Source organism: Mus musculus, chromosome 5 (assembly GCF_000001635.26).
Source record: "Mus musculus strain C57BL/6J chromosome 5, GRCm38.p6 C57BL/6J".
In the NCBI taxonomy this organism is placed as follows: domain Eukaryota; kingdom Metazoa; phylum Chordata; class Mammalia; order Rodentia; family Muridae; genus Mus; species Mus musculus.
The window spans coordinates 90,749,239-90,764,796 of NC_000071.6; the positions used below are offsets into that span (position 1 = coordinate 90,749,239).

At 40.2% G+C, this 15,558-nt stretch overlaps 1 protein-coding gene across 1 annotated transcript; it reads left to right on the forward strand.

The window, feature by feature from the left end:
• The first annotated feature begins 10,059 nt into the window (after positions 1-10,059).
• Cxcl5 (chemokine (C-X-C motif) ligand 5) lies at positions 10,060-12,387 on the forward strand. The gene is made up of 4 exons (NM_009141.3): positions 10,060-10,322; positions 10,451-10,586; positions 10,729-10,812; positions 11,215-12,387. Exons 1-4 carry the CDS (start codon positions 10,205-10,207, stop codon positions 11,273-11,275), a joined length of 399 nt encoding a protein of 132 aa, NP_033167.2. The 5' UTR covers positions 10,060-10,204; the 3' UTR covers positions 11,276-12,387.
• Positions 12,388-15,558: the final 3,171 nt, after the last annotated feature.

Here is a 15,558-nt window from a genome sequence, read left to right on the forward strand (position 1 = left end):
CATTAATAAGAAAGTTTGTGCTCATCATTCTGAAGACAGTGTGAAGAAAGAACACTGTAAATCACAATACGACAATTTCTGTCTTCCTTAATGTTTGAAAGAACTGCTTCTGAGATAAACTCTTGGAAGGCTTTCTGTTGCAAGTAAAATAACACATGAGCTCTGTACTAGGTCATTACATGTTATACCCCTAACTACCAGATTTTAATTTAGAAATATATACTCTGGAATGTCTTGGTTTTGGTAAGGATGCCTCTATTGATGCATTTTAAGAGTTTTCTCTATATTAAAGATTTGTAAATATGTAACTTTAAAGTTTTAAAATTATTATTATTTTATGTGCATGGGTATTTTGCTTGTGTGTAAATCTGTTCACCAATTGCCTGCAGTGTCATTGGATCTCCTGAAATTAGAGTTACAGATGGTTGTGAATCGCCTTATGGGTGCTAGGAATTGAACCCAGGTCCTTTTGGAAGAGCAGCCAGTGCTCTTAACTGCTGAAACATGACTTCAGCCCTTATTAATAATTCTTTTGATAATGCCCTTTGGAATTTTTAAAATTTTTCCTTGATTGGATGTGGTTTTGAATCACAACTAAGTAACCATTGCCTAATCTAAGGTCCTGAAGACCAAGACTTATATTTTCTTGTAGGATGCAAAAGAATGAAATTGAATTCATAATCCTATGTGGTTATTCTGCAAGGGTCAATGTTGTCCCTGGCTAAAGGCTGGCTTATGCGGTCTGGGCCGTGGCTTGGAGCTATAAGGATTTCCTGAGATGGGTTGTGTGTGATTCTAAGCAAGATGGTAAGACCCAAGTTCAAATAGCACTGGGAATGATAGTGCTACCCTCAAACTCATGTCCACACAGTTAATAAGAACAAACAACTTCACCTAGATTCTTGCCAAAATTCAGTATGTGATTTTTTTAATATAAGCAAATAGTATTAGATATATATGATCATGACAAAATTCAAGAGAACAATGCTCTTAAAATTGAACTAATATCAAATGAGATGTTAGGATTAGTAGATAATGAATTTAGAGTAACATCAAGTTACAATCACAACAAGTGATTATAATTAAATATAAGCAAAATAATAGAAAAGAAAAAGTCTTGAGTTGAGAAGTATGTAAGAAAGGATGGATTCACTGAATAAGCATGAGAAATTAAACACAGATAAAAAGAGCAGACAGTATCATTAGAACAAAAAAGGAACGTGAAAACACCAGGTGAGGGTCCTGCTGGTGAGCTGCAGTTGGTAGGGACACGGGATTGCCATCAAATGATGGAGTTTGAAAAAATGTCTGGGCTGCTGTGCAGCCTAATAAAATTCCCATAGTCATATAACTCTCCATACTTCTGGGAATGGTTGAATACATTGTTTAATAAAGTGGTTATGAATACATCAGGAATGTTGGCCCTGATTGGACAGGGTGTGAATGGTTTCTTCAGTGTGGGGCCAAAGTACATTCTCATAACCAGAAGAAGGACTGTAAGAATCTTCCAATAGGCCCTCTGGACAGACACAGGATTCTGGCAATCAATGCTGCTGCTGACCTTTATATCGTGGTCATTAGATTATGTCATACCATGGGACCATAATGGGCCAGGGATACAGAGGAAGAATCAAGGGAGATTCAACTCTGGCACCTCAAACTTGATGACTATAGAAATGGTTTCCTCCCTTTTCCCAACCTGGTACCATAAAGCAAGAAACCTTACCATCCATCACCTGAGTGAGAATTTATTACCTTGACAGCTATGACGCTGCACTCCTTGTTTGACCTTAGAAGCTGTCAATTAATACATAACTAACTTCAATAGAATTATCAAATAATATTACTTATGGAGAACAAGACAATTACTTCCACTTCATTATTTAAACCCAGTTTAGTAGTGCAAAAAAAATAACGAGAAGGAAAGGATATAAAAATCTTTATTTGAATAGAGAGTAATGTTTTATATAGCAAATTTCAAGATACAACATTAATATGCTAGAATCTATATTTGATATATTATAGTGGCAAATAATTGAAAATTAAAACTTAAAAATTCACCATTTATCAAGACACCAAAATCATGATATACTTCATGACTTTTCCAAAATATAAAAAATAATTTGGCCCTGTGTACTGGCTGGTTTTGCATCAACTTGACACAAACTGGAGTTATCACAGAGAAAGGAGCTTCAGGTAAGGAAATGCCTCCATGAGATCCAGCTGTAAGGCATTTTTTTTTTCAATTAGTGATTAAGGCGGGAGGGCCCATTGTGGGTGGTGCCATATCTGGGCTGGTAATCTTGGGTTCTATAAGAAAGCAAGCTGAGCAAGCCAGGGGAAGCAAGCCAGTAAGTAACACCCCTCCATGGCCTCTGCAACAGCTCCTGCTTCCTGACCTGCTTGAGTTCCAGTCCTGACTTCCTTTGGTGATGAACAGCAATGTGGAAGTATAAGCTGAATAAACTCTTTCCTCTCCAATTTGCTTCTTGGTCATGCTGCTTGCACAGGAATAGAAACCCTGACTAAGACAGGTTAAGTTACAAGAAAAAAAATGGCTTTAAATAAATGAGCAGAAATCTGCACTATGTTCATAAGTTAGAAAATTTGATAATAATAAGATGATGACTCTTTTAAGATTGGATTGTGCATTTAACAGATCTGAACCAGAATTATAGTGAGGTAAAAGGTTTTTTTAATCGACTCATCATTTATAGTGTTTATATGGATATGAATAAATCTTAACTTAATTTTGAAATAGGACAAAATTAGCGGAAACACGGTGTGTGACTTTAAGCCTTATTATCAAGCTACAATAGTAGGGACACTGGTATAAAGAAAGACAAATAGGCTCTTGAAGCCAAATAAAGTCCAGAAATAGATACATATGTATGGAGCCTCTTGAATTTTGATTATTGATCCCAAGAAAATCCAATGGGAAAAAGTTAAAAAAAATCTTACTAGGTTAACTGGGTATCTGTATGGAGACAAAAGGTGAAGCTCAACCAATAATTTAATCCATTACTGAAAATTTAATTAAACCTGATGAGTATGCATAAACAATAACACTGACTCCATATATAAGTAAGTAGGTAAATAAATAAATAAACAAACAAACAAACAAACAAAAAAATGAAAAGTGAGTCTGCACACTGGTATAAGGAGTATACATTTATGAATCAATCAAAAAATTATTAAAAATACAATGGACCCAAACAAACAAATGAGTTAAAATAATAAAAATTGAAACAAAACAGACAAGATTATAAACACACTTCACAAAAAAGATTTGTGCACGACAGCTAAGCATATGAACATGTGTGGAGCATCAGCAGTAAACACAAGTACCAACTAGAAGTCAGTCAGTTACCACTAGTCACCAGCTACTAAGGTTTTTACAGGAACAGTGGTAAGCTAGGCTATTTTAAAAGTCTCTTACAGGTCTACTCCATTAACCACATGCATACTCTAATTAAATACATATGTACTCTATGCTATACCAGTTTGACTACAGTATATCCTTATCAATAAAATAAAAATGTTGTGTGTGAAAATCTATCTCTGTGCTCAGCTTAAAATAATAGATTCGTTGGAATATCCTCCTGTAGTAGTGCTTGTCTGGGCTTATGGGAGACTAGACTCACCTGCTTGATCCTCTGCTTCACATGGCCTGTATTACAGCTGGGAGTTCAACTAGAGCTTTTAGCTGGAGTACCCTGGCGCTTTCCTATGTGGGCTCTGTGCAGGACTTGAATCTCTCAGCCCAGTAGGTGGATTCCAAAAGGACATTTTCTAAAACACAGAGATATGAGTTGAAGATCCTCTCTCAGATTATACAGTAGCATTTCTGTGAAACTATATTGGTCCATAGAGACTATTCAAATTTTAAAAAATATAAAAATTACATGCCCCATCTCTCTCAACAAAGAGTGGCGATAACTTTATGTTGATATTTTTCCTACCACATATCTAAGAAATTTTATGATTGTGAGTATAGCCCACACACTGTGGAAGCAAGAGAACAACTTGGGGAATTGGTTATCTTCTTCTACTATATGGGTCCTGGGGGCTTGAATTCATGTTGTCAGTTTGGGCCACAGGCACCTTTACCCACTGAGCCATCTTATTGGCTCAATAATAGTCAACTTTCTAACTCTAAGGGGGGAATTATTCAAATCTACAAACATAGACGGGTAAACAAATAAAAATAAAAAAATAAATATCGACACATTTGTATAATTGACCACTTCATCGAATTTTTCATTGAGTACTCAATAGAAAGAAGAAATATGCTCCATATCTACATAATGACATGGGTAACTCTCAAGACATTAAGTTGAACAAAAGGAGCCCTACACAAAAGACCACATGGAAGTTAGGAATGGGCATAGAAACCTGACTATATACTTTAATATAAAACTCTCTTTTACTTATTTATTTATATATCATCACTAAGAGCTTTCTTGTATAGCCATATTGTGACAAATGTCACCAACCTTTTTGGCCCATTCTAATACACCAATGACTACTACATTTCTCCTTTCTATGATATAATACATTGTCATAACATTTATTGGTTTACTCTCAAATTTAAATTAAGCAACAAATAAAAAAACTTTCCCCAGAGTACATTCTGTTCCAAAGCGGATGACTTAAAAGTCTAATTTATTAACTTTTTGGAAGCCACATGACTCAAAGTCAAACATTGAAGCCAGTTAGTCAATTTATTCTTTAGAGAGAAGCAGTCCCTAAGGTCCCAGTGGCTAACAAGGTATTCATAATTTGACATTAGCTAGAATTTCTAGGATTTTGTGAGTTTGGGCTGGGTATTGCGACACATTTTATGTCAGTGAGAGCAATTTCCTAATTCCAGGTTCCTGTAAAGTAATATTTGAATGTGCATGAAAGTAGTTATTCACCAGGAATTCATAACCAGATTAAGAAAAGATTAGTGGTCATGACTCATTCATAAAACATGTGTGAGGCTTATACATCCACTGCCTTGGACACTATCAAGCACAAAGTGATATATTTTTTTTTCAGTAGTAAGGAATGCAGATTTGTGACTGTAGAGGAAATATATAGATCATATGTATACATAAATATGTAATATGTACAAGTATACATAATATGCATAATATAAAATACATATAGCCATCCCCATCCCTCCTGGGAGACCAGTACTGAAGTATTACTGTGTATTAAATGGGAGACATGCATTAGTTTACACTGTGAGGCTCTGCAGAGGTGAATGCTCTGCCTAAAGGAAAAGAGAAGAAAAACCTAGGCATGAAGGTAGTGGTGGTCCAGTACTGCACTTGCTCTTAGCCAAAGGCTGAGAATGGCACCACATGGCAATGGTGGCTAGAAACCATGCAGCCAACGGCCAACAATAATTTCTTTTACTAAGCACAGTGCTAACAGTCTAACTTCCTTATAATGAACTTTTACAGCATCATAAAGTTCTTTCTCAAAACTCATTACAATTTTTAAAATATTATTCCATATGTATGTATATGTGCCCAGTATAGACAAGTGTCCAGAAGAAGACATTGGATCCCCCAGAATTCGAGTCATAGTAAGTCCTGAGCTGCCTGATATGGGTTCTAGGAGCTGAACTTGTGTCCTCTGCAATAACAGCAAATATTCATTGCTCCCAAGTCCCCTCATCGGCCCTTAAAATCAACTAGAACAGCTACCACTGAAAAGATATTTTCTTTTACATATATATATATATATATATGTAGTGCTTGGCACAGACAGAATTCCTGAAGAAAGCTATAGGTTATTCCTCTTCTGAGAGCCCAGGGCTTTCAGAAATATTTAAAACGTTAATTCCCATCTTCCTCCCCAGATACATCACCTGGTATTTTTTTCACTGAAAATTTTAGGTTTAGACATCTCCACAAACAGAGGCAGTGTGCTTGTGAGCCCATCCACCCAGAAACTGGCAAGGCTCTGATCAACTATGGTGACTGCAAACTTCAATCTGTGTGGGCTCAGTCGAGGTTCATTGATTTACTTCTTTCTTAAGTTGAATTAATCAGAAATGGATGGTAAGGAAATAATGGATAATGGACAAAAGAAGCAGGAGGAGCAGGAGGGGGAGGAGCAGGAGGTCAAGGGGAGGGGGAGGAGGAAAATATTTTTGACATGTAACCTAATGGTGAAGATAATATGAAGCAAACCTATTTCCCCAAAGTGACTGCTTCTTCACTGGGTGGTCAAACCCAGTATAGAGGGAGGAGGACACAGGTTTATTGTCATTGCAAAGCTAACTCAAGAGTCACTGGCTTTTTTCACTCTGCATACGAGGAAGAGACCTCTCCACAGCTGCTTACTTTCTTCCTCATACTGATATATCAGCATCCTTAGTTACTGCACCAGTATAGTATTTCTTAAACACCACATAAAGATTAGTGAATAGAAGGGAAAATGGAAATTTAGCAAAATCCTTTAAAGGGGCCCATACCATATCTTCAGTCACAAGCTTCAAGGTCACACTGATTGCTGGGAGAGTGGGCGCCTTTTAGAGTAGCTCTGTCACACTGCTGACAATCAGCGCAGGATAACTTAATCCAATTTTCATCACACTGTTTTTCTCCAGCAACTTTAAGGTCACAGAAAATAGGTAACATGGTCAATATAACTTTTGTTTCTTTAATATCAAGTTTGTTTTTTTTTTCCTGGCTTCTCAGCAGTCAGGGCTGAATAGTGCAGAATATAAAGAGTGAAAATTATCATTTGAATTTCCTTTGAGAATAAGAAATAAATAATTGCCAACACGACAGTAAGCCAAACAAAAGTAGCAGAGTTCTAAAAGTAGAGGGACGGATTAAGGACACACGGCTGACCTGTCCTTTTCTCTCTAATTTTTAGGTCTACTGTGAGAGTTCAGAACACTATAAAGGAAAACTCGACCCTCGTTCCACATCAGATCCTCAAAGACCAGTCAGTAATGAACTTGAAACACAACAGGTTATTAGAGGAATGCAAAGCCTTAATCTCGATTGTAGAATACACAGCGGACTCCGGGAAGGCAGAGGCTGCGTTAATGGGGCCTTATAAACTGTTTCACAAAGCAGTTGTAGTCAGAATAGCAGATGCTCAAAGACCACAGATGAAAGGGAGATAGATGTTCAGATGGCTTTGTCAACAAAGTGTTTTTGGTTGACTTTAAAGGGGGGAATGTTTGAGGTTACTCTGAAGTCTTCAGGACCTTGATATTATTGAGCCCTTCAACAACACACAATAGACAGACTGAGGAATCCAACGGTTTGAAATGTGCCATTCGGCAGTGCAAGGCAGTGGTTAGCCAGACTATGGAGAGCCCTGGGGAATGAGTGCCAACAACTATTTTTAAAAAATGTAGTTTGGAACCTGGAAACTATTAAAGCATTCTGGTAACAGATTGGCTAAGCCGCTCAACTCCCAATTCTGCATTTGATTTTTTTTTTACTGGCCTTGATTTCTGTAACTAATTAAGAGTGAAGAAAGTTTCTCTCATTTGTTTCAAAGAATCAGCGTGAGGAATGAATGTGGTTTGATGCTGCAATCCATTTCAAGTGTTTTCATTCATATTAAATAACTGTGGCATTAAATTAAAATATTATAATAGAAAACATTTAGGGCTATAAGGCTGACAGTAGGTTTATTAATTGCTTTATTATTGTTGGGAATAGTCAAAAAAAACTTTCTTCTACTACTTGGATGCAGTGGGGTTAAGACAACTGACTTCACTTTAAACTGGCAACATAAAAGTAATTATTTTAAATACTTTGTACCCACTGAGTGTTAATACCATCATTCTCAAACTCAAAAATTCTTTTACCACCTGCATCCTTACCGGTCCTTACATAAGTCAATGTCAAAGATGCCAACATAGGAGCCAGGCATTCCAGTGGACCAGAACAATTTCAATGCAAGGCCAGCTTAGGTTGCATACTGCTTCCTGATTAGGTGTGGCAACACAACAGTTTACTTATAGAGTGGGCTTTCTATTACCAGAGTGCCAGCCGCAGACGCCTTTTCTTTCGCTTTCTCTGTTCTGTACGTAATGCATGACAAATGGATACAGGGAACAACCCCCATGAGAGATGCATACCTGAAATAGTGTTAGGGGGAGCTGATGCTCTCATTTGGTAGCCTCTACCCAGTCTTGTTGCTTCTTGCCAAAACTAATTTGTATGCTGTTATATTTAAAATACCCCATTTGGAACTAACCTGGGATGCGTGCATGCATGCGTGCGTGCGTGCGTGCGTGCGTGCGTGCGTGCGTGTGTGTGTGTGTTCTACCTGCTGCTTGTTACAGATTACCACTCCCCAGAAGGATGAAGGATTGCATTTGTTGAGTCAAGTGTGATGCTGATGGTGGACTCACAACTTCCCATTAGCTTCTCACAATGCGATCACCAAACCTCCCAACTTCCTTCAACTAGACTAAGTTTCCTTCCAGAATGTAAGTTCGAAAGTCTACCACCATTTCCTGCTCAGCAATGGAGGTGTTCTTATTCCGAAAACAGACGAGTGGGGTGGATGGCGGTTCCCATGGTTACAGGGGACAAGAAAAAACAGTTTCTTTCCAGGACTATATGTGTAAGGCTGTCATGTTTACAGACTTCCTCTGCCGGCCTACTACATGGCCAGAGGTTTTGAGAACCATCCAGAGAGGAGATCTGTTAAATCTCTATAAAGAAAGCCAGGGCACCACTTAATGTTATAACCGACTGCCTTGGTATGAAGGCCTTTAGTTACAGGAAGTCATCTCATCTTTCATCACCAGGTGGCCCCTCCAGGGTCCCCACCCCCAACCCCCGCCAAGCCCCTGGGGAAAGCATCCCTCCTCTGAACTCCAAGAAGTTGCTTGGAGGGAGTCAGAACGGATGCTATCTTGCTGGCAAACTGAATCAAACCCTTGCACCAAACTCGCAGATAAGTCCCACGGATGAGTCCCTCAGCTGCACCAACCTCCTTTAGCTTCTACCCACTGTCAAATCCCTATCTGGCAGGGGAGCCACATTAGAAAGCACAGCAAGAAGCCCCTGGTGTTGCCTCCGGCTCCAAGCACAGGACAGACTGCTCCTAACTGAATGGCAAAGGGTGCAAAGATTTTATCTTCCTCCCAAAGCAATTTGCTGAGTCATCTGTGAAGTTGTTCATTAAGCCAAACAATTACAATAGCAGGGCTTCCAGTAAGCAGCTTTTATTTTGAAGGCCATTCATGCAGCTGGTTTAAGTGGAAGTCAAAACACTTTCATAGTTTCTTGGCTTTCAAAGCTGGCAGAATCCCAAAGAATCAATAAGTAATCCACACACAAGGAGAGGGCAAGGTTTCTTTCTTTCTTTCTTTCTTTCTTTCTTTCTTTCTTTCTTTCTTTCTTTCTTTCTTTCTTTCTATTTATTTATCTTTTCAAGTCCGGGATTACATTTCCTGAATAAAAACAGTCTTCGTTTTAAAAACACACATTTCAAATGTATTTTTGTTTATGAGCATGTGTATGTCTGCTTATCTGTCTGTGTACCAAGTAGATGCATCTGCCCCAAGGAAGCCAAAAGACGACGGACGTGGGGTTCCCTAGACCTGGGGCTAGAGAAGCTTGTGAGCAGCAATGTGGCAATGTGGTCCTGCATGGGTGGGTGGGTGGGGAGCCAAACCCTGGACCTCTGCCACAGCAACCAGTTCTCTTAAAGGTTGAGCCATCTCCCAGGTGTCAGCAATAGTGTTTGTAGTAATAACAGTTAAAGACCTGTGGAAGGTTTTCTAAAGTCAAAACTCCTTCCTTTGGCTCCAGTCTTCCTACAAGGAAAAGAAGGGCATCCTCAGAGCTCTGTCCTGCCTTAACTAGCCCTGACCTAGGAGAGGGAAAGGTCCTCTAAAGGAGTCTGACCCAGAGCAGCAGCCTTCTGTTCCCGGGGCAGGACTACAAGCATTCTCCTCCGATTTGGCAAAGAGCCACTCCTCCTAGCCATCCTCCCGCCCCAATCCCATTGCCCAGCCCCTCTGAGCCCCCCACCTCCTAACTCCAAGTCCAGGGAATTTCCCCAGCATCTTCAAGCTCCAGTTTCCTGCCTGAAGGAAGAGAGAGAACAGATAAAAGGGGTGCAGTGGGTTTGAGAACACCATAGTGCTCTGTAGAGCCCCAATCTCCACACCTCCTCCAGCATATCCCGAGCTGGTGCTCCCTGGTCCGGGATCTTGTCCACAATGAGCCTCCAGCTCCGCAGCTCCGCCCGCATCCCCAGCGGTTCCATCTCGCCATTCATGCGGATGGCGCCGCTGGCATTTCTGTTGCTGTTCACGCTGCCGCAGCATCTAGCTGAAGGTGAGGGCGCAGCACCTGCGTGGCGCAGGGTGCCTGACCCATCCGGGCGGGCCATCGCAGTCAGCGGGTCCCAGGAGCGGGGAAAGGGGCTCTTCCAGCATCCTCCTATAATCTTGTCTCTTCCACAGCTGCCCCTTCCTCAGTCATAGCCGCAACGGAGCTGCGTTGTGTTTGCTTAACCGTAACTCCAAAAATTAATCCCAAATTGATCGCTAATTTGGAGGTGATCCCTGCAGGTCCACAGTGCCCTACGGTGGAAGTCATGTGAGTTCTGACTGTGTTCTGGGTGCAGGTGATCTTGGGAGATGGAAGTCCAGGACACCCCCTGCCCTACCCACATCCCTTATCCCGGATTCTTCAGTCACCCGGGCTCACCTGTGCATCCTCTTTTTTTCCTCCTCCGCAGAGCTAAACTGAAAAACCAGAAGGAGGTCTGTCTGGATCCAGAAGCTCCTGTGATAAAGAAAATCATTCAGAAAATATTGGGCAGGTACTTGCTATCTTAGTCTCTGCAGCGGGCAAGGTCCTTATTCTCCCTGTATGAGTTGAGGCTCCCATCCCACATTCGAAACTGAGCTTAGAATAAAAGGATTCAGAAGGGAAAGTTGTTATTCTGGGATGTTGCAATAACCCAAAACTCATCTCTCTCTCTCTCTCTCTCTGTCTCTCTCTCTCTCTCTCTGTCTCTCTCTCTGTCTCTCTCTCTGTCTCTCTCTCTCTCTCTGTCTCTCTCTGTCTCTCTCTCTCTCTGTCTCTCTGTCTCTCTCTCTCTCTCTCTCTCTCTCTCTCTCTCTCTCTCTCTCTCTCTCTCTCTCTGTGTGTGTGTGTGTGTGTGTGTGTGTTAGGATAAACTGAAGAATTTTAGTTACTGATATAAGTCTTTTCTCAACAGTGACAAAAAGAAAGCTAAGCGGAATGCACTCGCAGTGGAAAGAACGGCCAGTGTTCAATAGAAAGATTTCTGAGGACTCTGACCCCAGTGAAGATAAGAAGAAAGGGCTGATTCTCTCCACCCACGGATTTTCTTTATGAACTCCCTGCTTTGATGAGAAAAGGGAAACCATTGTCCCTGAAGCTTCCTGCTCATCTCACAAGTGTATTTAGCAAAAATATTTCCTATTCTTTCCTATCTGTCACACTATCGGAAATTGTGATACTTTAGTGTGTAAGTCAAGAATCATTGGTTGTTAACCTTTCAAAATGTCTTGAACTGAAGGTGACTATTGCATTGTCTCCGGAATATGTATATGTATATGTATATGTATATGTATATGTATATGTATATGTATATGTATATGTATATGTATATGTATATGTATATGTATATGATGTATATGTATATGTATATGTGTGTGTATATATATATATATATCCTTTGTAATGTTCATGAGAAGGCAATGCTGTCATACTCTCTCTCATAAAATGGGGACCTCTTTTACTGTTGTTTCTTGGGTGTGTTAAGAGTGTTCTTACGTCTGAGCCTGGGCTGGCATATAACTTTTATGGTTTTAGAAAGCTGCTGTGTCATGCAGAAACCTATGTAGAACACAGTTCCTTATTTAGAATTTCTAAATGTGTAAGTTCTAGAAGGATCAATGTGTTCTCATCTTATAATTTTAGACATTTGATGTCTTCGTAGTATGGCATAATGTCATGACTTACTCAACAAACTGTATACTATTTATTAATTATTAACTAGTTTATTAGTATTACTATTTGGGCCACTAACTATATATTTTAGATAGTATATATTTTAGATAGGTGAAGAAGGTAAGAAGCAAGGAAATTCCTTACCTAGTTTTCATAAAAAACATTTAAAAGTTATTTCTAGGGAGAGAAACTTTAGCAAATATCTATACTCTTAGAGTTTTGAAAACATACTTAACATGTTTGAATATGGATTGCTGAGATATTTAGATGTCTGTAGTGTGTCTTTTAAAGAGTGTGCTTTGTTATAAGGAGATTAATGAATTCATCACATCCATTATTTTAAGCCTGTACATCTTATAGTGTCTCACTTCTTTATATTACTCTTTTGAGGAAAATAAAGTAGCTCTAGATTCCATTCATGTTGTCTCTGATTTCCTGTGATGGTGACTCTCATTACCCCGCATGCATTCTACATTATGTACAAAGTTAGCTCTATGGTTCCTTCCTTGGTTTGCAGAAAGGTTTCTTCCCCTAATTCCTTGCACCATTTCAATCTCTAAGCTCATCTGGGGCATAGTAGCTTCTGGGGACCTTAGAAAAAACAAACATTCTAAGACTTCCCCAACTTCAACCCTTGGCCAGCTTCTCTGCTGTAGTTCAGCTCTCAGTTGAGTACAGGAAAGTGGAGGGTCCAGCTTGGTGCCTTGAGAGGCAGTGGAAACTCTGAGAGTTGGAGCCCAGGTGGGGATTTAGATCATAATGGGCCTAGCTCTCAAGGGGAGGTGGGGAACCCCGGCCCCTTGGCTTCTTTTTCTCCCACATAACCCCCATGGGTGGAAAGGTCTGTGTCCTCTGCACTCCTGCCAGAGATAAAGTGTTAAAGCTGATTCATCATGAAACCAAACCTCAAACCTTCAAAGCCAGGTGCCAAATAGGCTTTCCCTCCTTTTACCCATTTAAAGTCCACCATAGAAGAAATTGCTCCAGTGTCTGGGAGCCGATTAGCACACTCCGAATTTCCTAGACATAAAAATCAATGTAACAAAAGCCCAGCAAGTATGGTCGTGTCTCCTCTCTCACATTGTGCTTCTCAAGCTTTGCGTCTCTCTCGTACTCTGTGCTGTTGGGCGTTGGGTTCTCTAGCCTCGCTCATTCTATCTCATTTGCTACGGTTCTACCTGCAACGGGCTTGCTCCTTTTTGGCCCACAAGGGCAAATTCACAGTTTGGCACCAGCAGTACCTCTCATGACGTTTTTCCTGGTCATTCCTAGCTCAGCATCTTTAGATACTAGATAGAATGAGGTACAACAAACGTTGCTTTGCCATTGCCTGTGTATGGGTTTCTCCATCCTACTCTGCAGATAACGCTCCTAAAGCAGCGGGTTCTGAACTCTACCTTACTCTGTATCCCCAACGCATGGCACAAACTGACTAAAGGAGGTTGTAACGCCCCAACCCAAGTTACTGGATACTGTCCTAAAGTCAGCAACCTGGCTTAGGGAAAGCTGCCAACCCGTCCCATCCCCCTAGAATTCACCCGACAGACCTCTATCCTTTCTCTCTCTTCCTCAAAACAAAACAAAACAAAACACAGCTCCCCCCCCCCCCACCAGATTAGGACTCCTTTTTGTTTTCTCGCAGGGTTTTGTACTTTTCCTTTGTAACATTTTGTATGCAAAAGTGTTTAGTGTCCATTTAGTCGCTGTGATCTTCATGAGCATAGGGGCAGTATCTGTCATGTTCACTGAAGTTACTAACTGCTTAAGGCACAGTAGATATTTAAATAGACTCATAATCTATGCCAAAGGAGCCTGGTTCTCTCTCCAGCATAAGATAGTAATTTGTATAAATAGCCCATTTTTAGGAACAGCAAAGAATACTAATCTAACTCATACAGAAATACAAAGCGGCTACAATTAAAGTATTATATACACTAACATTGGTATGTATTTTCGTGTACTGGTATGTATAAATATATGATTAGCTACATAAAAATACCTTGTTTTTCTTTACAACTAATCTCTCTCATTGCATGTAAAATATAAACTCAACGGATATATTTTCTACTACCACATGCTGATGTATCTGTGTAAAAGATAGAGAGGGAGACAGAGGAGGAAATTCAAAGATATGAGACAGCTTAACATAGTTTAAAAAGGATGCCTTTTTCTTACAAGTTACAGTGATATCGGAAAATAAAAAATACCTCTAAGTTACAAAAACAAAAACAAAATAAAAAAACATTAAACTTGAACAGTGGCTTCTTTAATCTTTCAAATAACACAGGTTATTATCCCCTGGGTTGTAGGAAACACTAAGACACATACCGGACTCCCAGGAATACTTGAACTCTAAATTCCAGGGTTTTGAACAGAGAATGATCTCTTCCTGATTAAATGCCCAAGAGTGATAAATGGAAACATGGCAAACACCCTCGGATGATGAAATGCAAATTTGTGAACAAAGGAATATTCCTGATTAGTTTGTCCTTTGCTACCTGCATGATTTTGTTGTTTCTTATCCAGATGTGAAAGGTAAAAGTTTCATTTGTCTCTAGATCATAGACGCACTGGAGTTTGTGTTGTCCTTGCAATTCTGGGTGCCATGGCTGTTCTCCAAATGGTCACTCTATGGGGTACAAATGGCCTTTGGTGTATTACCACGGTGTATTACAGAAGCGTTGGTGACAGCTGCTTCCACCACGCCACCACTGGATCCTTTCACTCGAAAACATCTGGGACATATTAATCTAACATCTTCTAAGGATTTCTTACATGTGTCTGTCTCCTTGATGCGTCACACTAACTTCTAAGTCCTGTTTCCTTCCCTTAACCCTCTGAAACTCCTCCATACGCATGAATGAGATCACTAGGCCTTAAACATGTGGTTGTTTAACATTGTCTGTGTCCCTGCCTTGGCTCATGCAGTTTTTAGTTTGCACCATCCCTCGTTCAGTATGCCAGACTTTCTGCCTGCCTTTGGGTGTGACACATTTAATTCCTGAAGGTATGACAGCTTTATGGTAAAATATGACTAGTGGTTTTGTATTTCCAGCATTGTTTTTAATGCTTGCATGAGGAAAAGAATCTTTGTGGGTAAACTCTCTCATACTTAACGTGAAAATCCTTCCTGGATGTCACGGAATGAGAACTTTGCCACACAGAAGTAGCACCCGGGAAAGTCTAGTTACCTCCGTGACTAAGCCAAGGAGGAGAAGCAGAGTGTGTACTGTGTGTCTGATTTGGGGGGCGGGGCACACTGGATTCACTCTTAGTCAGCAGAATTAATACTAGTGTCCTGAAAGGGGCTATTCATACTTTCAACGGGAAGAGAGAAATAATGACAGAGGGAGACCTACGGGTTAAGTCTAAGATTTTGTTTCTATAAATATCAGTATCAGCATCTTGTTGCACAAACTTAGAGCATCTGCCAAGACATAGCCACTGGGGTAATGCATCTTCATGGTCTTTTTTCTCAAATGTGTTGCAGTGCTTACCCTGATGGACTTCTCAGCTGGCTGAAAAGAAAGAGTTGGTTCTCTTCTCTAAAGCATCTGGCTACTCCCCTTTGCGGCTTGGGTATAGT